Source organism: Podarcis muralis, chromosome 6 (assembly GCF_964188315.1).
Source record: "Podarcis muralis chromosome 6, rPodMur119.hap1.1, whole genome shotgun sequence".
NCBI lineage: Eukaryota > Metazoa > Chordata > Lepidosauria > Squamata > Lacertidae > Podarcis > Podarcis muralis.
Window position 1 is genome coordinate 35,661,149 of NC_135660.1, and position 21,702 is coordinate 35,682,850.

The window sequence follows — 21,702 nt, forward strand, 5'->3', positions numbered from 1 at the left end:
TGCCAAAGACTATAAGTATGCCTGCAGCAAATTTCTTTAGGTTGGTAAATATATCAAGTAGGCCAGAATAAAAACCATTTTCTTTGTATATGTCACTGGGATTATCATTGGCTTGCAAATCAACGAATTTCATCTGAAAATAATTCACTTGCCTCTTCCGGTGCCACTTCAAATGGATTCAGAAACATTCCTATATACAGAGGTGCTACTTGGAGGCCAGAAGAAACAATGAAGCTGGTGTATATTTGCAGGGGAAGCACAGGACAGTGGCAGTAGATGGTGTCCCTCGGGACAATGAGGAACAGTGTAGGGCTGAAGGAAAAAGCCAGGAGGGTAACAGCAGCAGCCAAGCAGCTTGGGAGCTGCCCTTTAAGAGTTTGGGGGCCACCTGCAGCTCAGGAGGCACAGGCTGGGGACCCCTGGTCTACATATAAGACCAGGGGGTCTTATATTTATCTAATCTTGCAAAACTTGTTTATGGTAGTCTCAAAGAATTTAGATTTGTAGGCATCCATATGAACAATATGATGGTATGATTAATTTATTCATTCAAGGAATTTGTGACCATAAAGATGGCTAAGAGTTTGTAACTACATTTGAAGATATAATGCTGCATGATAATACCATCAGTGACTAGAGTGTCTCATCCAGTTTTCCCCAACCTGGTGCCCTCCAAATGTTTTGCACTATAACTCCCATCATCCCTGGCCATTGGTGATACTGGCAGGGACTAACAATGTTTAGGTCTAACAATCTTTGGAGGGCACCAGATTGGGGAAGGCTGGCCCAGCCCATGCAGCAAGATAGGCTTAATACCTGAGGGTTCAGGCTTGCATAACTCCACTTGCCAACTCACTGCAGGCCCTCTGGCATACAGGACACTCAGCACAAGATTCCCACCTGACAGTTTTCACTTGTGCGGCAGTCTGGACAAAAATAACAGGGATTTCTTCTGAGGAGATATTCCTGCCATATACGTTCTCCATACATCAGTGCAAATGAAATAAGTTCTCACTTTTCTCTTGGGTGAAAGTCTGAAGCTTTGGGAGAAGGGAGGGATTGGCCAGACATGACAGCTGGTTCATTAGCCAAGTCAACATTTGTGGACCTCTGCCACATTTGATGGTTATTTCACCATAAATCTGCAATTCAATGCAAATTTATCTACAATTTGGATCTATTAGCTTACTTGTGCTCAGTATATTTAACTGCTCAATATGAACTGTGTAAATGTGTTGTTTCAAGTGATATGAAAACTTTCATACACTGTACATACACCTTTCACCCACAGTATTCATTGGTAGCTGGAAGTTAAATATCTGTACACCCAACTTAACCAGTAAGTATCTCAAGGGAAAGGAAATTTTCCAAATAGGGAAGCTAAGAACTTATTCTGTCGTTAAACTGATTGACCACATTCAGAAGGTCATACTTCATATTTTGTCCATGCACACAATTCCTTCACATCTTTTTTTATTATGGCTTCAGCAATCAACTGAGGGAGTCTCTAACTATGGTTTATCATTTCAACAAAGTCAGGAAATTCTGGCTATTAACTTCAGTAACTATGAGTTACTAGCCTGGCTTGTTCAAAAGCTGGTAATCACAGTTCCCTGGTACAGATGAAATGGGAAACCAAGATTAATCAGTGAGACTTCCTAGTTTGATTACTCATACCACAAAGGGAGGAGTAAAGAGGCTGTGTACATGAAAAAGGCTTGTACATATCTCGGCTTATTAAACAGAGATAAAATCATCCCAACTAGGCCATTATCTAAGTAATCTTAATATTAAGAGTGGTTCCTTCATTTGAAATGTTTATGGATGTGTGTTTAAATTATCTGCATTGCTTAAGAGAAGTGAAAAGCTACAAGGGACAAAAAAAGCATTTTAAAAAAAAAAGTCTGTCTCAGCATTCTTCAAAAAGTTATAAGGCAATAGTTGAATTCATGCTATCTGACCAGGAAGAATACTGAATTATTCAAAAAACCATAATTCACCATGTAGACCATGGGTAGGCAAACTAAGGTCCAGGGGCCAAATCTGGCCCAATCACCTTCTAAACCTGGCGCACAGACGGTCTGGGAATCAACGTGTTTTTACATGAGTAGAATGTGTCCTTTTATTTAAAATGCACCTCTCGGTTATTTGTGGGGCACAGGAATTCGTTCATTTCCCCAAAAAAATATAATCTGGCCCCCCACAAGGTCTGCGGGACAGTGGACTGGCCCCCTGCTGAAAAAGTTTGCTGACTCCTGATGTAGACCATACTAGATACAAGTTTTTTTAAAAAATAAAATACTGTTAAATATGCATGTTGTATTTTGAGTATGTGAAGAGCCCAGTTCCTTGCATGTTTGAAATCTATATTCTGTTGGTATTGGAGACAATAAGTGACAGAGACTAGGAACAGAATAGGAACTGGTAGTAAGAGAGAAGTAGAAGCAAATGCTGTTACACATTTAGGCTTCATTGAGGAAGAATGCAAGTAGGAGATATTACTGCAGACCAAACTTTAGCAGTGTATGTCGGGAAAGAAATTCTAAATAGTTATTCAGAAGAAAGCTGTCATTCAGCCAGTAGACCTTACTTCTGAGTATACACAGGATTGTGTTGCATGTCCCATCATGCAAAACAAGAATTGCTTTAAAGTAAATTTGCAGGGGATTAGCAAGTGAATCTGCATTTTCTGTTCCTCACTAACCTGATTTGAAGAGTTCCATTTCAAACTCTTCATATTTTGCTGAGATCACACCAACTCAAATTCTGCAAATGGTTATCTTGCAGTTCATACCAGTTCCTAATCATTTATTACTAAGTTAAATAATTCTTGTCTAATTACAGAGCTTTGGAAGTTTCTACCTTTGTTGCAAAAATATCCTGCTTATTTCTACTCTTCTGCATCTATTCTTTTATTCATTAGCAAGCTACCAATTCATAACATGCAAACCCAGGACTACTAATAAGACTGGTAATGTTGTCTTGCTGCAGTACACTCTAATGCATGGCTACTCTAAAGTAAGTCCTGCAGAGTTCAATGAGACTTATTTTCAGATACGTATAACAAAAAAAAAAAAATGTTATAAAAAGATATAATAAAATCTGTAAAGTGGCAAATGAGGAAGCTATTGTAGCCTGGGCCAACATCAAATTCACAAAAACAGCTGGCCTTTGTAATTTAAGCACAGCACAAAACCGAGATGAAGGGCTTTTCAAGGCCAGAGATGTGTCAGCCTGGCAGAAAATAGTATGAATAAGTGCTAAATTCTCCATTGTATGGGTCTCAGTAGTCTATGAACATAACAGGGTCACCAGGTGCAAAGGAGAGCAGGGCTTCTGTACATTACCAGTAGCTTAATATATGGCATTTGCTAGGTGGTTGGTATGTAGGGATGAGGAAAGACCCTTTTGTGAGAATTGTATCTGGCCATCCTAAACTATAGTAGGGAACATTTTACACACATGATTTTGCTTCTGTGGGAGTGGAAAAGACGGGCTCGAGATCACTGATAGTTTTCCCGGCTTGCAATGAATTACTGGGTTAAGAGACAAGCGCAAGGTTCACCGTTCGGAACCTAATACGAAGTAATGCAAAGGAACCCCCACAGCTGGTCACCTCTAGACTATCCCCCCTACGACCTCTCATTCCCACTCTCTCTATGGTACTGGGCAAGTGACACCACGTGCCCTCCAGCAGCCAATTGAAATTGAAGACACCATAGAGTTACTAATGAGGGTTAATATCGGAGCTCCCGCGCGTTGCAGGCCCTGTTCCGGTAATGTGATCTCGCCATGGCCACAAAACCTTCATAAAAAGAAAGGTCAAACTAGAAAATTGCTCCGTGTATACCTTTACCGCTCCACGCTTTACGTTCTGGCTGGCCTGCGGGAGGCAGACGTTCTTACCTCGCATGGGCTCGCAGCACAGCTATGCCGAATACGAAGGACCAGCCGCCATCTTGGTAAAGGAAAGGGATTGTGCGTGACCCGCCAAGATAAAGGGGGAAACTCCTCCCCCCATCCTTGCCCTCGGGTATCACTATAGCAACTGGGGGAGGCGGGGCTGAGCGAGCCAGTATTGGCTGAGTCGCGCACGCGCCTTTGTTACTACCCCCCCATGCTTTTGTCGCGTGCGAAGGCTGGGCCGCGGGGCGGGGGCGCTCATCGCGAAGAGGCTTGTCTTCGCCTCACGCTGCGGATGGAGACGGGTTAAGGACACAGGCCGCGGGACGGGGTGGGAAGGCGCCAGCGCGCATGCGCCGCGGAACTCCGTGAAGCGGTTGGGCGGGTTCGAAGATTTGCGGCGGCGGTTTAGCAAGCGAGGACGGGGCGCGGCTGCCAGGTGAGGCGTTGCCCGTGAGGAGGTTCTCTCTGGGGCTGGGCAACCGCGGGGGATGGTGGCCACGGGCTTTTTCCCTCGGCGCGCGCCCGCGTGCGTTCGTGTGGCCCGCTGGGAGCCGCTGCCTGTCTCTCTGTGAGGCGAGGGGGGAAACCTCGCTTTTCAGGCGAGAAAGACCCCGCCCCCCCCCCTCGTTTCATCCCCTTCGCTGCCTCCCGGGCGGCATTTTCGCCACGAAATGCAGCGCAGCGGATGGGAGCAGGGAAGAGCGGGCTGGAAGGAAATGGGGAAAGGGGTGTGTGGGGAGGAAAGGGGTTGCGACTGACGCTGTTTCTCCGCCGCCAAAAAGGCAGATGGTTCAGCAAGTTTAGCTGACTGCAAACGTGACTTATCCACGAAAACGCATCGGGGAAGGGGGCTCTCAAAAACACTTGCGATCACTGTATTGTAGGGTTTGTTTGTGTGTGTGTGGAGACTAGATGACTATCGGGTGCTCCTTCCCACGCTACTATGAGGCAGTCAAGCACAGGATGGCGAGGGAGGAAAATAGCTTGTGAATTGGGAAGGGTTCGTAGCTCCGGTGGGTGTTTCTCCTCCAAGAGAGGCGGGGGCGCCTTGCGCTCGAAAGTGGAGGATTTCAAAAATGCCATTGCGGAGAAGAACAGCACAGCTGTGTTCGCTCTGTATAGCGACAGATTTCCGGTTGGAGGTTGGGGATGTGTCATGTGTGCTGAAAGAGCAGGAGTGACGTGCTGGGTGGGCCTTCTAGGGGGCAGTTTGCAGAGGATGTGCGATTCTCGCTTACGGAGTGGGAGTCTTGGTTACGTTCTCCCGACTCCTGCATCTGTTTGGATAACTTCCTCAGCGCTTATGCTGCAAAGTTGAGTTACGAGCGAAATGAAAATTCTCCCCCAACAATAGCTCTCTACTTGTGCATGTATGAGCTATAGGGGCAAAACCATTGTAGGCTGAGGACATGCTGGGTGGAAAGCTCTCAGGGGGCCCACATTCCAGTCGTGGGCGGGTTCAGCTCCATACATAATTCTGATGTCCACAGAGAGCTATTTCCTATTGAAACAGGCATATGCAGTATTTAATTGTTAGGAATTCCACTCGGATTTCACACTCCTATTCTGCAGGATATTATGGATGTCGGTGCTTAAGTCACAACCTCAAAATGTGTTCCCAGAATTACACTCAAGCATGTAGATATGACATTATTAAATTACTTTTCCCATTTGATCATTTTCTTTGATTATAAAAGATGTCAGTTTGGCTTTGCTAATAATTTACCCATTCATATATGTTTGGTATTTATGTTACTTCCAACATTTATCATATCATGGCCTAGTGGTTACTATCTAGCTAGTCAATTCTTGAAAGATGATCTTTTGTGGAGGTTAAAAGAGAGAACACACTACCTTCTCAGTTAAGGTTTTTATTTCCCCCCAGTACTGTTTTAGTACAGGGTCATGTACTAACCACATGGTTGACATCTCTTCAGTGTTTGTCATTTTACCAAAGTCTCTTTCACTAGCTCCTTTTCACAGAAATTTAATAAGATTTTACCAATTTTAAACAATTTTCTGTGGGTTTATTTTTTCTAATTTTGTGTAATCTCTCAAACGCCTGTTTTTAAATATCTCAGATTAAAACTGATCTCTCTCCCCAGATTCTTCACCTCCATAAACATGTCCAAGGTAAGATGTGCCTTTGCTCATAATTATTTTGATGGTTTGTTCTTTGCAGGTAATAAACACTTATTTGATACTGGTGTGCTAAATTAACTAATGAAGGAATATAATCACATTGCTTTTATGCTCTCTAAAAAATCTCCATGTTAATCCATGTTAGGTGATGGATTGGATGGATTTTTTAAAACTACTTCTACCTCTATGGAAATAAGAAGAGTCATGTTTTCTCCCACAGTCTTTTTACCATGTCACTTAGTACTATTTCTATTTATTATTTTTTAATTATTATTTCCAATACTTATATGTCACTTTTCACCATAAATTGTCTCAAAGCAGGTTACAGAACAATAAATAAAGCTGTGGATAAGTCAAATAATATGCTGCTTAAAAGTATAGAAACCACAGGTAAACAGAAAATAGGCCTAATAAAATTTACTTTAAAGCCTTTATCAAGCACCTGAATTTCAACAGGGAGGATGCCTGTCTGATCTTAGCCAAGGTGAAGTTGCGCAGAACTGATTGCACAGCTCCTGGTGGACATGAGCTGTGCACCTGAGCCATGTGGGGGTCAACAAACAAAGCATCCCTCAAAGATCTCTGTGATCAAACTGAGATAAAGAATCAGACACTCCTTAAGGTATCTTAGACCAAAAGGTCAGTGTATATTTGTACAATAACCTTTAACTTGGTCTGGTAACATATTGGCAGTCAATGCAGGATTGCAGGATTTTAAGCACTCAATTTATGTGCTGACAGTAGTTTTTCCCCACCAAAAGTTTAGCTGCATAACTTTACACCTGGAGCTTCCAGACCAAGCACAAAGGTAGCAGCACGTAGACTGCATTTGCAATAATCAAGTCTTGAAGTTACCAATGCATGAATCATCATGGCCAGCTAATCTCTATCCAATAATGACCATAGTTTGCATACCATCTGTAGCTGGTAAAAGGCTCTCCTAGGCACTGAAACTGCCTAAGCCTCAAGTGAGAGAGATGGATTCAGGAGCATCCACAAACTACAAACCTGTTCTTTCAGTCTGAGTGCAACCGCAGCCAGAGGAAGTAACTGGCCATTTTCCCAGACAGGGGAACCACTCACTCACAGTGACTCCAATGTCCGGGGTTCAGACTCAGTTTATGTTCAGCCTCTCCTAACTCAGATGTCATGGAGAAATAGAGCTACATGTCACCAGTGTACTGATTATGCTTTGCCCCATAACTTGTAATAGCTGCTACTAACAGCAGCGTATTGGCAACAAGATTGTGCCCTGCGGTACACAATAACACAAGGATCATGGGACTGAGACGCAATCCCCCAGTGTTATTCTCTGGGCACAGCCCTCAATAGAACCACTAAAAAAGTTCCCCTAAAACTATCTAGCAGAGCTAGTCCAGGAAGATACTGTAGCCAACAGTATCAAAAACTGCTGAGGGCCCTAGAAGCAGGAACAGATGCACTCCCTCTGTCCTGTGTCTGGGTCAAACACTCCTCCCTCCTTTTTGGTTGAAAATCCTGGCTATGTCAGGGTTGGGAATCAGAGGTGTACCTAGGGGCTAGCAAAACCCACCCCTTGTCGGGAGCGCAGAAATCGGATATTGGATTATGGAGTGTATGACGTATATGTGTGTGTGACAATGTGACGCTGCTGTCATGGTGAGATCAAATGCAGGAAAAGCTTCCTGTCCTCTGCAGTAAAGTGATATTTCCGGGTGGGGGAGGGGAGGTGCCAACACAGCTCCTTACCAAGGGTGCAAGGGAGCCTAGGTACACCTGTGTTGGGAATTCTGTCTTAAAACAAACCAGAGTTTGTTAGCGGCAAAGAGGGGCAAGGGGAAGGGTTTCAGTCCTGATACTTATTGTAATAAACTGGTGTAAGAAGCCTGGAATGATTTTTTTGAGCCAGGCCAGACTCCACAATTGGAATCAAGAGGAATGAACAATCAAAGGAGGTGTAGAGAGTAGAGTAGGTAGCTTTTCCATGAACAATTTTTCCACCTCAAAATAGCAGATTGTAATAGTATTTAAACTAATAATCTGTAATTTACATTCTTTTCTTTTCAGCAACAGCCTGCTGAAAAGTTTACAAATCCAGAAACTCCTGGTTATGTTGGATTTGCAAACCTTCCAAACCAGGTGCATCGGAAGTCTGTGAAAAAAGGCTTTGAGTTCACCCTTATGGTGGTTGGTAAGCTCACTTTTTATTTTAATAAATTAAAGTAGAATTTAGTAATTATTCATAATTTTGTTCTTGAAGATCCTGTATAGACGTTATATCTGAAGTAATCATTATTCACAAGAACTAGCAGGTATAAATCTGAACCTGTTAAAGAATCTGTAACTCAGTTATAGAATAGTGGGCCAGCTTCCATTGCTGAAATCTTTTTTAAGGTTCTCTGATAGCAGGATTCGGAAATGCCTCTTGGGAAGTAAAATTAGGGAATCAGGAAAGTTGATCATGCAACTTCTGGGTAACCCATTCAATGCTCTAGCACATGAAAGAATAAACGGTTAATGTGGGATTTCAGATAAAATTGTCCAAACACTTGTAAAGATTATTATACTGATGCTAACCTGCAATGCAAATTAGATCTGTGCCACCATCTGAAACAATGCTGCCTTCCATTCCAAGACCTTCATTAATTAATTAATTAAAAGATTTATAGCCTGCCCCTCATTAATACTGTTAACAGGGCAGGATAACAAGATAACATTACACAAAAAATTGCACACATTTTTTGCCATATGCAAATTAGTAATCTCTTTTGCAGGTGGTTTGGAGTTCCCAAAAATGAGTCTGGGAACACACACAAGTATTAAGATGTCTGATAGGCAGAATGTCAAGATGTGAAGCTTTCCCCATAACTGGGTTTCTCCCAGAAAGAGCTTGTTCCTACATGCAGGGAACACTGAAAATTATTGTCACAATTCTAACTTATTTAGAAGGTGTGCTTTGTAAGCCTGAAGAATATTAACTGTTAATTGACTGTTGCCAAGTTTGGAATGAAATAGGTAACAATGTACAATAGTGAAAGGTCCAACCTTCTGCTGATTCATTAATATGTAATACTTTCTTACGGTTTTATTTTCATATTGATTCATAGGTGAATCTGGCTTGGGAAAATCTACTCTAATAAACAGCCTGTTCTTAACAGATCTCTATCCAGAAAGAATAATCCCAGGAGCAGCTGGTAAACATGAAATTTTGGTGTCTTCTGTTTTTGAATCTTATTAAACAGTTAAATTGTGTAAGCCAGGATTGAAAAGTGGAGGGACTTCCAGTCATGGGTGCTTAATGCAGTTTTGTACCAGTTAAGTGCCTTGTTCCTTACTCCATGTGGTCACAAAAATACACAAAGCTTTTTGCAGACTTCTGAGCAGTTGAAAACAATTTCATAAAAGCCACTTGGCTGGTTTGAACATAATACAGTGGTACCTCAGATTACAGACGCTTCAGGTTACAGACTCCGCTAACCCAGAAATAGTACTTCGGGTAAAGAACTTTGCTTCAGGATGAGAACAGAAATCGCGCAGCAGCGGGACGCCCCATTAGCTAAAGTGGTACCTCTGGTTAAGAACAGTTTCAGGTTAAGAACAGACCTCCAGAATGAATTAAGTTCTTAACCCGAGGTACCACTGTATTAAACTGTAGTTTAGCATGAATGAGACAAGGCAGGTCCTGGGCTCATGTCCTCTTCCTTCCCTCCCTCTCTGGTGCAGCATCAAAGAGCTTAGTATTTTTCTTTCAGCGTAGTTTAACTTCAGCACAGTTTAGGGTTGAGGCATAACACTAAATTGAATTTTATCTAAAAAACCCCAATCCCTTCTCAACCACTCTCAAGGGGATAGGGCATGAATCCAATGCTCACTGTGACTCATCCTCATAACCTTATGGTTAAGCTGGTCATGTGAATAAGACCACTGTTTCTGACACAATAGTCCTAGATGAAGGCTCTTACTTTTTTATAGTAAATCATTTATAATTGTTTCCTTTCATCTTTCCCCTTTTGGATCTTTAAAAAAATACTGATAAAGTTCAAAAGTCAGAATGCAATGCAGTATTCCTCGTGAGGGAGTTATACCCCATTTACTAACTACTGTATTTTTTGCACCATAACACTCACTTTTTTCCTCCTAGAAAGTAAGGGGAAATGTCTGTGCGTGTTATGGAGGGAATGCCTACGGGTGGCGGGGGGGGATCTGCTACAGTCGTGAGCAGAGGATCCATGGTTCCACTTCCTTCCCTCCTCCGTGGCTCGGTTTGAAACAGCAAAGCGGGAGAAGAACCGCTGAGTGGGGAGGAGAGAGGGACAGAGAGCCTGCTTCTTTAAAGGAGCAAAGCGGGAGAGGAGAGGAGCCGCTTACACAAGTGTAATCGGCTCCTGTCCGGTTGGTTCCTTTAAAGCAAGCGGGCTCTCTGTCCCTCTCTCCTCCCCACTCAGCTCGCTACATAGCAGCAAAGTTTTTCAGCTCGCTAAGCCGGGGATGAGCGGGGGGGGGGGGGAGGAAGAAAAGCAGAGCCTGCTTGCTTTAAAGGAGCAAAGTGGGAGAGGAGAGGAGCCTTCTCCCCTTAAACCCCTCTTCTGCATTATTAGCAGCATCCTTCTCCACCCACCCCACGCGTGTTCCTTCTCCCCTTAAACCCCTCTTCTGCATTATTAGCAGCATCCTTCTCCACCCACCCCACGTGTGTTCCTTCTCCCCTTAAACCCCTCTCCTGCATTATTAGCAGCATCCTTCTCCACCCACCCCACACGTGCTCCTTGTCCCTTGAGTGCTTTTACTTCCCTCCCCACTTAAAACGTGGTTACAAAGCACGGATCCACATGGATCCTCAGGATTTTTGCATTGGGCTACTCCAAACTCACTGTCAGATCACATGTCTGTGGCCACAGCATGAACCACAAAAATCAAACATCCATTGTTTCGTTTAGAATATATTTTTTCTTGTTTTCCTCCTCTAAAAACTATGTGCGTGTTATGGTCAGGTGCGTGTTACAGAGCGAAAAATACGGTATTTTAGCCTTGATGATAGGCCTTGTTTCTTTTGCCCTTTCTTTGTATCTTGTAATTTGTGTCTCTTGCTTTTGACACTTGCATGTATTTGCTCAACAGAAAACCTTGTTGGGCTCATAGCAAATTGTGATCAAGGCCATATAGATTGATCTATTTTAGGGTGGGGGAGCAGATGTCTTTCCTTTTGTACCAGAAGGCCTTGGAGACTTTAAACTTTTTAATTCTACAATATAACCAATACAGTGGAACCTCGTGTTGCGTACCATCCTCCTTGCGAACGCTGTGGGTTATGAGCTCTGCTAACCCGGAAGTAATGCCTCTTGTTGCGAACTTTGCCCCGGGATGCGAGCAGAATTCGCACGGTGGCAGTGGGAGGCGCCATTAGCGAAAGCACGCCTCATGTTACGAGCAGTTTCAGTTTACAAACAGACCTCTGGAACGGATTAAGTTCATAACCGGAGGTACCACTGTGGTTAAAAATACAGATTATTTTGCTGTTTGTGGCTCAGCTGTAGCTTAGCTAGATACTTAGTTTGTTAATTATTGATCTTGCTTCAAAGGCTCTTGATCTTGCCTTCAGCCATCCTGAGATCAAATTTTGTTTCCTTTCCAGAGAAAATTGAAAGGACTGTGCAGATTGAAGCTTCAACAGTTGAAATAGAGGAAAGGGGTGTAAAGCTCCGTCTAACTGTGGTAGATACACCAGGATACGGTGATGCCATCAATTGTCGAGATTGGTATGTTATATACTTGACCATAGGTCAAAAATATGTACTCAAAGTTGTTCAGTTCTTGAATTCATTAATTGGCTTGTTGGCAACTTAATTTCCTTTGATATATTTTGAATGAATTGTCACTTGCTGAACTATTATACCTGTATGTATTGGTTAGTGTATTTAGCATGGGTTTTTCCCCTCCAACCACTTTGTGATCAAATCTGGAAAATGCAGTATATAAATCTACTGACTGATTATATGTAATAGGTCTGTTTGGGGCAGGCACTGAAAAACTTAATTGTGATCAGGACCTCCATTTTCTCCCACTCCACCAAGTCCTCTTTCAAAACCTGATTTCATTCTGTAAGTAATGTCTTGCAGCCTCATAGTGCAGCATGCTGTGTTGAGACAGCTTCTACTTCTGTTCTTTAGCATCTGTTGGCTGGAAATATTGTGTTTTTGTTTGTTTCTCATTGCCAATTCCATAGTTCAGTGTGCATCTCTTCTTCATTTCCTAACTTTCTTAGACCTCTGTCATATAAGCATAGGATTGCATTTAAGGGTGTTCCTCAGCTGATGGTAAATGTTCCCTTCATGCAACAGAGCAGGAATCAATTGCTAGTGCTCCCCTGTCCCCCCTCCCCCCAAAAAAATCCTCAGGAGAATACATCAGCCCTTTTTCAACCTTACCATCAACTGAGCAATACATTTGCATACCACCCAAAGTCTTATATTTGGTGGATATACATATTTTGTTTATATGTATACACACACACATACATGTGTACTTTTTTGGAGTGGCTTTAAAGTACTATTAAGAGCTTCATTCCTTTTTGATACTGCTCTTTCTAAATAATTGCTTGATTTGACATAAGCAACTGTTGCCCAGAATTGCAGAAAGGGGATGTTTACATAAGTGTGATATTTTATTTAAGTTTCAGGACCATTATATCCTATATTGATGAGCAGTTTGAGCGTTACCTTCATGATGAGAGTGGTTTGAACAGACGACATATTGTAGACAATAGAGTTCACTGCTGCTTCTATTTCATTTCACCATTTGGTCATGGGTATGTATAGCAGTACTTGTAGATTTGTAGTAAAAAAATATTTTATACAGTGGCCTAATCTTTATGCATAATATTAGGCTTTTTATTTTTTAAAAATTATGTAAATAACTCAAAATTCTAACACTATTATTTTTAGACTTAAGCCCTTGGATGTTGAGTTCATGAAAGCCATACACAACAAAGTGAATATTGTGCCTGTAATTGCAAAAGCCGATACTCTTACTCTGAAGGAGCGAGAAAGACTGAAGAAAAGAGTAAGTTTTGGCAAACTTTTCAACTGTAGTTTTTTGTGTCATGTTGAATCTTACTCCAAGGAAAGCTTTAAATTTCAGTAGCTGCTTGGAGGTCATGGAGGGATGCAGTGGGGGGGGGGGAGCCCTATTGTACCTCTGCCCAGCTTTAGCAAGTGCAGTCTATGGGTGGGGTGGACTGCCCCAAGTCTGTAGAGATCAAGGAGATTACAGTCTGGTGTATGAAATTACAAAACAATGGTAGGATAAGTCAAGCATGCAAAGTCAAACACATGACAGGGTCAGGCATGAGTAATCAGTTGAAGTCCAAAACATCATCCAGGGTCAGCATCAGGAGGAATCAGGAGTCAGCAGCCAAGGAGATTTAGTTTAGGCAAGATAATTCAGGGAGCTAGAGGTCTGTGCTGTTCCAGCAGTTAGGAAGCTCAAAATAAGGGTTGTTACAGGCCAGCTGCTGGTCTTTAGTGGTATCCTTACTCCCAACTTGGGGTTTTACTACAAGGTGACTTAGGGCTCTCAGAAACACACTTCATTGTGGGTCTGTGGCCTGGACTTGAATCTTTATAGACACTTGAGCTCTTGAGGACAAAGATGGCTCAACCTCTCCCTCAGACTCTTCTAATGGCTCATCTGCTGGTTGAAATGACAAGAACGCAAAGGGCATCTCTGCAGGATCCCCTGGAGATGGCTCTGGGGAGGCTGTCGGGATCTCTAGGGCTAGAGACAGTCTTTGGTCAATGGGAGATCTAGTTTGTTCTCGGGGGAGTCATTGGGCCTTCTGGCGGTTCCCTCACTGCGAGAAGTGAGGTTACAGGGAACCAGGCAGAGGGCCTTCTTGGTAGTGGCACCCGCCCTGTGGAATGCCCTCCTGTCAGATGTCAAGGAAATAAACAACTATCCGACTTTTAGAAGACATCTGAAGGCAGCCCTGTTTTGGGAAGTTTTTAATGTTTGAAGTTTTGGTATAAATAAAATTATTATTATTATTATTACTTTTTGTTGCACTCCAAGTCAGGGCTTGGCATAACAGCCTGCAGCCTTTGAGCTTGGCCCATATGCCTTTGTTTTTTGTTTAACTTTGTTTTGTTTTTTTGTTTGTTTATGCTCAGATTCTAGATGAAATTGAAGAACATAGTATCAAGATATATCACTTGCCTGATGCTGAATCAGATGAGGATGAGGACTTTAAAGAACAGACCAGGCTTCTGAAGGTAAAGCCTGTATCAGTGGTGGAGAAACAGTGATGCATTGAATGGATCAGATACTGTATGTCCTCCTCTTTATAGACTGTTCCCAGTTGTCCTCAAGTTGTAAATGAAACACCTTCAGATAAGATTTGTCCTCTATTGCAGTTCATCTACACAACTTATGCTCCTAAGCTCCCATGTCTAATAAAGTAATTGACTACTTCATTTGAATGCTTGAGATGGTGGTTATTGCTATGGAACTACTTGCATAGGAAAGTACCATATGGTTGTAACATATTTGTTTTATCCTGTTCAATTTCAGACCAGCATTCCATTTTGTGTAGTGGGATCCAATCAGCTGATTGAGGCCAAAGGCAAAAAGGTTAGAGGTCGCCTCTATCCTTGGGGAGTTGTTGAAGTGGAGAACCCAGAGCATAATGACTTCTTGAAGCTAAGAACCATGCTAATGTAAGCATATTACTTTACTTCCTTACTTTATCCGTTGTTACTTCATCTTCCCCACATAAACATTCAACAAGAACTTTTAAGCAGAATTAGTATCTCTCCCTGATTATTAACAGGATTAAAATAATTTCAGGGGGCAGAAGTGTTCAGAATCATCACTCTCTTTAAATGCTATACCACATGGCAATTCTAGAAATAATCTTGCCAGAAATTTTGCTGTTAGATTTGACTTTTGGCTTGGGCCTTGCACAAGATAGCTAATCTTGACAAACAATATAAAAGTTGAAACTCCCTATACTGCAGTGTCAAACAGCCATATAGGGAATGTGCTTTTTAAAGCATTAGCTGAATTTACATAAATTTGCTTGGTTTGTTTTGCCCTATTCTTTCTCCTGACTGTTTAGAAATTGGACCACAAAAGAAAATGAGCTGAATATGTGTTCATAGGTTAATTGCATGGTTTATGGAAATGATAATGATGTTGTTGTCTTTAGCATGGTTATTTTGTCCAGAATGAACATTCACCAGTCAGATTTCTATAACTTTACATTGCATTACTTCTTCTAAAGTTAGTTTTCAAATGTGTAGTTTTCTGAGAAGGACTGGACAGGGCTGGGGGTATGACAATTCCCAAGATTCTTTGGGTGAGGCCATGTACTTTATAGTGTTGGTGCGATATTAGCTTTGCTAATTTGCATAAACTATGTTCAGAACTGTGTGTGAAAAGCTAGCCTTGGTGATCCATGGGTAAGACTTCTGCATCTTGTACAGGTCTGTTGTCCAGGATGATTTTCCCCTACAGAATGTAAAAGCACAGTCCTCAGACTCTCCCAGCTTTTCCTACTCCCCAACCTTTCCCTCACACTGCATATTTTGCCAGAATTCCTTCACATCCATTCTAGCTCTTGGTCACAAACTATATATAGCATTGCTTCTTTGTTTTTCCAGCACTCACATGCAGGATCTCCAGGAAGTTACTCAAGACCTTCACTATGAAAATTTCCGTTCTGAAAGACTTAAAAAAGGTGGCAGGTTGGTACCTCTTCTTTGTTTCTGCAGTTCCATTGAATTGCCTTGATGTGCGGTTGTGATACTTTTCTTTCAAAAAGATCTAATAAAAAGCTATTTCTCTGTCTATTTGTTCCTCTTCCTTCCCTGTATATAGGAAGGTTGAAGATGAAGAAGTTAACAAAGACCAAATCTTGCTGGAAAAGGAAGCTGAAGTAAGGATTTTATTTTTACTTAAAATACATCTAATACCTCACAATTGATGTTTTTCTTTTATTTCCGTGTTCTCCTGAGGGGACAAAGGCAGTCACACTTCCATTGAAGCCCAGATATATATTACCCATGCAAGACATATCTGGTTGTCTGCCCCAGACATATCTTGCCAGAGGGTTGGGGAATGCTCTATCAGAAGAGAAGGTTAACTGGTGCCTCAAAGTCCAGTAAATCTTGTACTTTGTCCAGTGCTTACTGTTCACTACACTTCGTTTAGTGCTGAAACAAGTGCAAAGAATCAATATTAACTATGGTTTGTTGGAGGGGGAAAAACTTGAGTTGATGAAACTAACTTATTTCAGCTAATGACTGCTAAAATTAACTTCAGTTAAGGGTTCAAATGCCATGCTCAGCTGTAGTTAATATGGAGCACAAAAAGAATCTTCCAATCTCCATTTGGCCAAGCCAGAGGTGAAGTGGGAGGAGAATTAGTCTGGAGTTCACTGCAGCTCATTCTCATTATTCTAAACCATGGCCTAGTGTTCTGTTTGAGCATAGCAGTTCTGTCTAGCAATTTTCATTTTAGAATGTCCATGGCCAAAAACTGCAAGTTTCCCATCTTGCTCTTTTAATGCTAAATTAAATATTAATTTTATTTGTGCACTCTGTGCAGACACACACATTAGAAATTGTGATTCCAAAAAAACATAAATGAAACCTTCATTATTGCAGCTTTAATACAAAATTGCAGCCGCAAGCTTTGATTTGTACATTTCAAATTAAGGCTGTGGTCCTATGTACATTTAATTGTGATTAAATAGCACTGAGTTCAGCAGATTTTAATCATTTGGCTACCTGTTAAATGCATCCTTTTCTTTTCTTTTTTGAGACTACTTTGAGTACCATACTTTGAGACTATGAGTACCATAGTCTGTTGTAATGAGGAAGGAAGAAGAAAGCAGTTTGTTATACTCACTTTTGCAAAACAACATCTGCAGAAGAGCCATATTTTCAGAATAAAAACACGGTAAAGATTGTATCATTTTCTTCTAGCTCCGTCGGATGCAGGAGATGATTGCAAGAATGCAGGCACAGATGCAGATGCAGAGGCATGGTGGAGAAGGAGACAGTGATGGCATCCATGGGCACAAAGTTTAAATTATTTGGTAAGAAACATTTTAATAGAAAAGCCATTATCTGTAAAATACTGCTATGCAAGAAAAGCAGGGTTGTGTGCCTTAAACACATTTTGACTTCTGGATCAGTCTTTGTGTAGTACTTTCTACATGCTTGTGTTGGTGTGCATATGACTATCCCTGCTCTAGACAAAACCTATGTAGTGCCCTCCATATGTTGTTGATGCAGTTCCCATCATTCCTGATCAATGGCCATGCTGACTGAAGCTGGTGATGGTTACAGTCCAGCAGCACCTGGATAGCCCCCATGGGCTGCAGTGTCAGAAATGTGGTAATTCTAAGTTAGCCTTGCAAATTTTGCAGGGCTGCACATGCCACTACCCATTGTGCCCTACATGGAATCGGGCCTTTAAGACCAGGAAGAGAGAAAACATGGAGGCACCTTAGTACTGTGCCCTCGTTTCCCCAACTTGGAAATGTTGTAAGAGCTGTGGAGGGGGCAGAAGCTTTTTCAGTCCCGGGGGCCTCATTCCTTTGCAGGGAACCTCCTGGGGGTTGTGTTCTAGTAGTAGGGAGAGACGGAGGTAAAAGAGGAGTTCAGAAATATAAGTGACTCTCTTACCTTTGAACATGGGAATGTTCTACATTTAATAGAAGTGAAGAAAGTTTTTGGCTTTGAGGCAATAGAGATATGTTGTGCTGAATATGTAGTAATGGAACAACCCATGTTACTTCTCTTTTACAACACAGGGAGGAGATTTAAACCCCTGTACTATGGGGCAGTTTATTTTTCTACCTCCGCTTAAGACACACAACTTCATGCATCTACTTAACAAGTCATCATGAAGCAACTGGAGGGTGAAAGAAGGAAGAAGAATCAAATAGTTAATCAAGGGAATTGGGTGGGGGTAGGACAAAAGCTAAAATAGGGTAGATAGCCACAGTTTTAGTCTTATTAAAAAATTGGTTCAATCAAGCAGGAATAGTGAAAATGGTGGAAGAAACCTGCCTGACAGGAATTTACATGGTAAAAGAGTTTACATGTACTATAGCTTACAACTTTTTAGTAGAGAACTATAGTGGTGCACTTTGATGGCATAAAGCACAGATATAACATACATGCCACTCTTACTTTTTAAAAGCAATACTTGTAGCAAGAGTCTTACTTTGAGCATTGCTGCTCCATAGATTCATGGCTGAGAAGCTATTTCAAAATTCATATTTGCACTACAGCTCAATTTCAAAATGTAAAGGTAAATTAAATAACAGTTGTGCTTTTCAATATTTTCATTTTGGCAGATACCTTCATGAATTGGAGCCATTTGAGACTTGTGACACAGTGACGTATTTTGTGAGGAGAGAAGCTTATCCTGCTGTGACTTGGGAGGTCCATTCACATTCAATGTGCAACTGTATTGTCATTTCTGTAATGCCTCATTTGAAAACAACTTAAGACATAGTTAATATTTTAATGTTATGGTGTAACGTGATAGTTTTTTTAACTTTGGTTACTACTCTTTTACTGAGCTGATTTTACTACACTGGCTACAAAGATATATATACTTCCTAGCTAATATTTTTCATCTGAATATGGATTACTACCACTATTTTGGGTTTGTTTTTTGCACTGAAGGAATCAACTGATCATGATAACAATCCTGAGGTCCAAAGTCCGCAAATGAGCTTTGAATTTCCTCCACAGCCTTCCCTGATACCCTAGTGTGGCTAATGTGCATACAGTTTTAAGACTACTTTAAACCATCATCCCCACAAGTATCATATGGTTTTTAATGCTCACATGAAAGATCAGTGTTGGGAGCTTTTGCTGGAGAAGACTGTGACTAAAGCCTTGAGTGAACCTTTGGTCCCTGGGATGCAGTTCTTTGCATGTAGCTGATCCAGTAACAATGTAAGTGACAAAATGGAAATCTTCAGTGCCATTTTTTCTTATATTTAGTAGCATATAGAACTTTGTGCCTGTATCACTCCTGCACTGCCCTACCTTTCGAAGGTTTATAGTCATTTTTTCAAGTAACTACCGCACATGAACCTTTTGTGTTTTTATCTAAGAAAAACCAATATAGTTTTTAAAGGCACTGTGCAGTTTAGAAAGCAAATCTTATAATATTTCAGGGACTTTGTCTTTAAAAAGGTCAAATATTTTTTAAAGTAGCATGATAGACCAGTCTTGGGCACATACTCTGTAAGTGAAGGGACAGCCAGGATGCCATAGTCAGGAGAATGGCTGCTGCTGGTAGCCTCTTTATCTGCAGCCCCAAAATGTCCATGCATGGTCATTTGCACTGTGCTTGAAAACAAACACATCCTTTTAGTCTTCATCTTAAGGAACAACAGGAACTCTGGGGTGAATCTGTAGGTTGTGTGCTGACATCCTGCTCTTGGTTGCTTTCACACCCCTATTCTGATAATCTGATATGTTTCATGTCCTTATACTGTAATTTGACAGAGTGTTAAGGAGAACAGAGGAAAGCTATTGTTCTTGCATGGGTCTGCAGATAATGACAGATCAAGGTGAAGATGTACATACAGAGTAAGCCTAAAAACTTGCTGGTCCCAGCAAGTAGCAATAATTTTGATTATTAAAAGTAAAGCTGGGAAATACCCCATGTGAACTTGGTGGCTTATTTTGACAATTCTGCAGAAATAGATATTTGCAGTTAAAAAAATGAAGTGATCCTGCTTAATCATTAAATTGCATTTCCCCTTTATCCTAGAGGTAAGATAAGAAAATGCTTGTTCTTGAAGCAAGGCTTCATTTACTTGGTTTTTGGTAACGGTAACAAGATCTTACTCTCAGCTTAGTTTTTATTGCCATAAGTGAAGGAACATTCAAATTGAAAAATGTATGCAAGAGAGGTGCAAAAGGGAAAAATCTCATAGTATGCTACTGGCTTTCTTTAATAAAAGAAAACAAAAAACAGCCCGTTTTTGGCTCTATTTGACATACTGCTCAATTCAGCCATTGCTGTTGCAGCATATATTGTTACTAAACAGTACACCCAGTGCCAAAAGGCTGAATGTGGATATTGTCATTTAATTCTGACACTATTTCAAATCATTATATATAATTTCCCTTTAACTCTTATCTGTTACCATGTTATCTAAACTGTTACTTAAAACTCCACATCAACAACTTAAAATCCCAGATATAATAATAGGATTTGTTACAAATATAATTTGTAAGAAAGGTAAGAGAAATGTAGAAGCCTAGGGCTAAACCCAGAGCAGCCCTACATGCAAGGGGCTGTGTGGCAGAGGACAAGACATTTTTGCTGATTTCTCCCCTTCCTGCAGCCTTCCATGCCACCCCCTATGTTCTAGAGCCCCTCCCACCAACTCTTCAGAGTAGATGTTCAGATTGTAGATAGGAGGAGGTGATGGGGAAATTGGTGCAAATTGCCACCCCTGCTCTCCCCCAACCCCTCCTTTTCCCCTGGAATTTGTTAGTGCCATTCAGAGGTCTGGGTCTAACCCAGAATGTACATATCCTAAGTAGAATCAACAAAACCTGTTTTAAAATATTCTAGGAAACTGTTTTTACTAAAATGTGATCATAATGAAACAAAGTTTAGTTTGGTATCTCTTTTTATCCTCCTTTCCTCTTCCAAAGTAGCAACTAAAATCTCTTTGTGTCCCATAGAGCATGGTTGTATTATATATGCTTACATAAATATTATTAGGGTTAAATTATTCTACTTATTTTGAACACACTTCGAGGGACTTTATTTTGCCAAGAACATGTTCACACAATATCCGTGTTTTATATAAGAGGTTACTACAATAATAAACCATACAGCACTGAGATGGTAATTTTCCAGTATTAGAAAAGTTGTGAAAATGTAGTGTGTGCCAAATAACTAGTATAAGCCTAACATTTTATTATAAATACCTTTGTTTTCATTAAATAATCTATGACAATTATTCCATATGTTCATCTGCATGTGTTTGTTGGTTGCTTTGATTAGAACCTCATTGCATATTAAGGTTTTACCTGTGGAATTGTATTTTGAAATGTCTTGGCTTTTTATGATCACTTGTAACTGTCCAAACTGCTAAATTTTAGTTACTAAATAGTTACAAAAATTCTTGTTTGATTTTTTTTTTAAAGTTGAGTATCTTTAGAGATGTGACTGTTTTGAAGCAAGCTAAAAAAATTCAGTCTGCAGAACTTCAGAACCCATTTCTTTAAGTAACAAACATAGTTACAATTTTACAAGTATATTATTACACTTTTTATTGATTTTTCTAAAATATTTGGATATTCCAAGGGCTAATTTTTGTATGACAATATTAACATATAATTTTTTCCTGTACACTTTAACACTAGCCAAGACTATTAATAAAAATAATAAATCATAATGCGTGTGTCTGCTTAATTCATTGGGTAAGTTAAGAATGAACAGATGCTTGTATGAAACATGTAAAATTGTTTTGCTGCTTAAGATAAAGAATCTTCTGTAACTAGCTCTGTGAGAGTGTGAAATAAAATAACTTGTGTTCAGCACTTAAAAGCATTTCTCTGAATAGAGAGATGTAAAAAGTGGAGTCCCTCCCAAGGATTGGTATTGGGACCTGTGCTTTTTAACTAG

The 21,702-nt window shown here is 40.8% G+C and overlaps 2 protein-coding genes across 4 annotated transcripts in view; one reads left to right on the forward strand and one right to left on the reverse strand.

Annotated features, from left to right (window-relative positions):
- HDLBP (high density lipoprotein binding protein) overlaps nucleotides 1–4,040 on the reverse strand; it is a 54,435-nt gene extending 50,395 nt beyond the window's left edge. The window contains exon 1 of one of the 2 annotated variants that reach the window (XM_077929962.1): nucleotides 3,907–4,040. The gene's annotated coding sequence lies outside the window, so the exon portion shown is untranslated. The remainder of the gene's footprint in view (nucleotides 1–3,906) is intronic. The other variant, XM_077929964.1, reaches the window with a different exon arrangement.
- Nucleotides 3,823–21,472, forward strand: SEPTIN2 (septin 2). 2 transcript variants are annotated; one of them, XM_077929973.1, is made up of 13 exons: nucleotides 3,823–3,962; nucleotides 6,012–6,039; nucleotides 8,095–8,218; nucleotides 9,135–9,221; nucleotides 11,660–11,783; nucleotides 12,698–12,832; nucleotides 12,969–13,086; nucleotides 14,193–14,294; nucleotides 14,593–14,738; nucleotides 15,684–15,767; nucleotides 15,901–15,958; nucleotides 17,010–17,122; nucleotides 18,392–21,472. In XM_077929973.1, exons 2-12 carry the CDS (start codon nucleotides 6,031–6,033, stop codon nucleotides 17,112–17,114), a joined length of 1,092 nt encoding a protein of 363 aa, XP_077786099.1. In that variant the 5' UTR covers nucleotides 3,823–3,962; nucleotides 6,012–6,030; the 3' UTR covers nucleotides 17,115–17,122; nucleotides 18,392–21,472. The 2 variants fall into 2 exon arrangements, with proteins under 2 accessions (XP_077786099.1, XP_077786100.1); XM_077929974.1 differs by lacking the exon at nucleotides 3,823–3,962 and adding an exon at nucleotides 4,167–4,342.
- The last annotated feature ends 230 nt before the right edge of the window (nucleotides 21,473–21,702 follow it).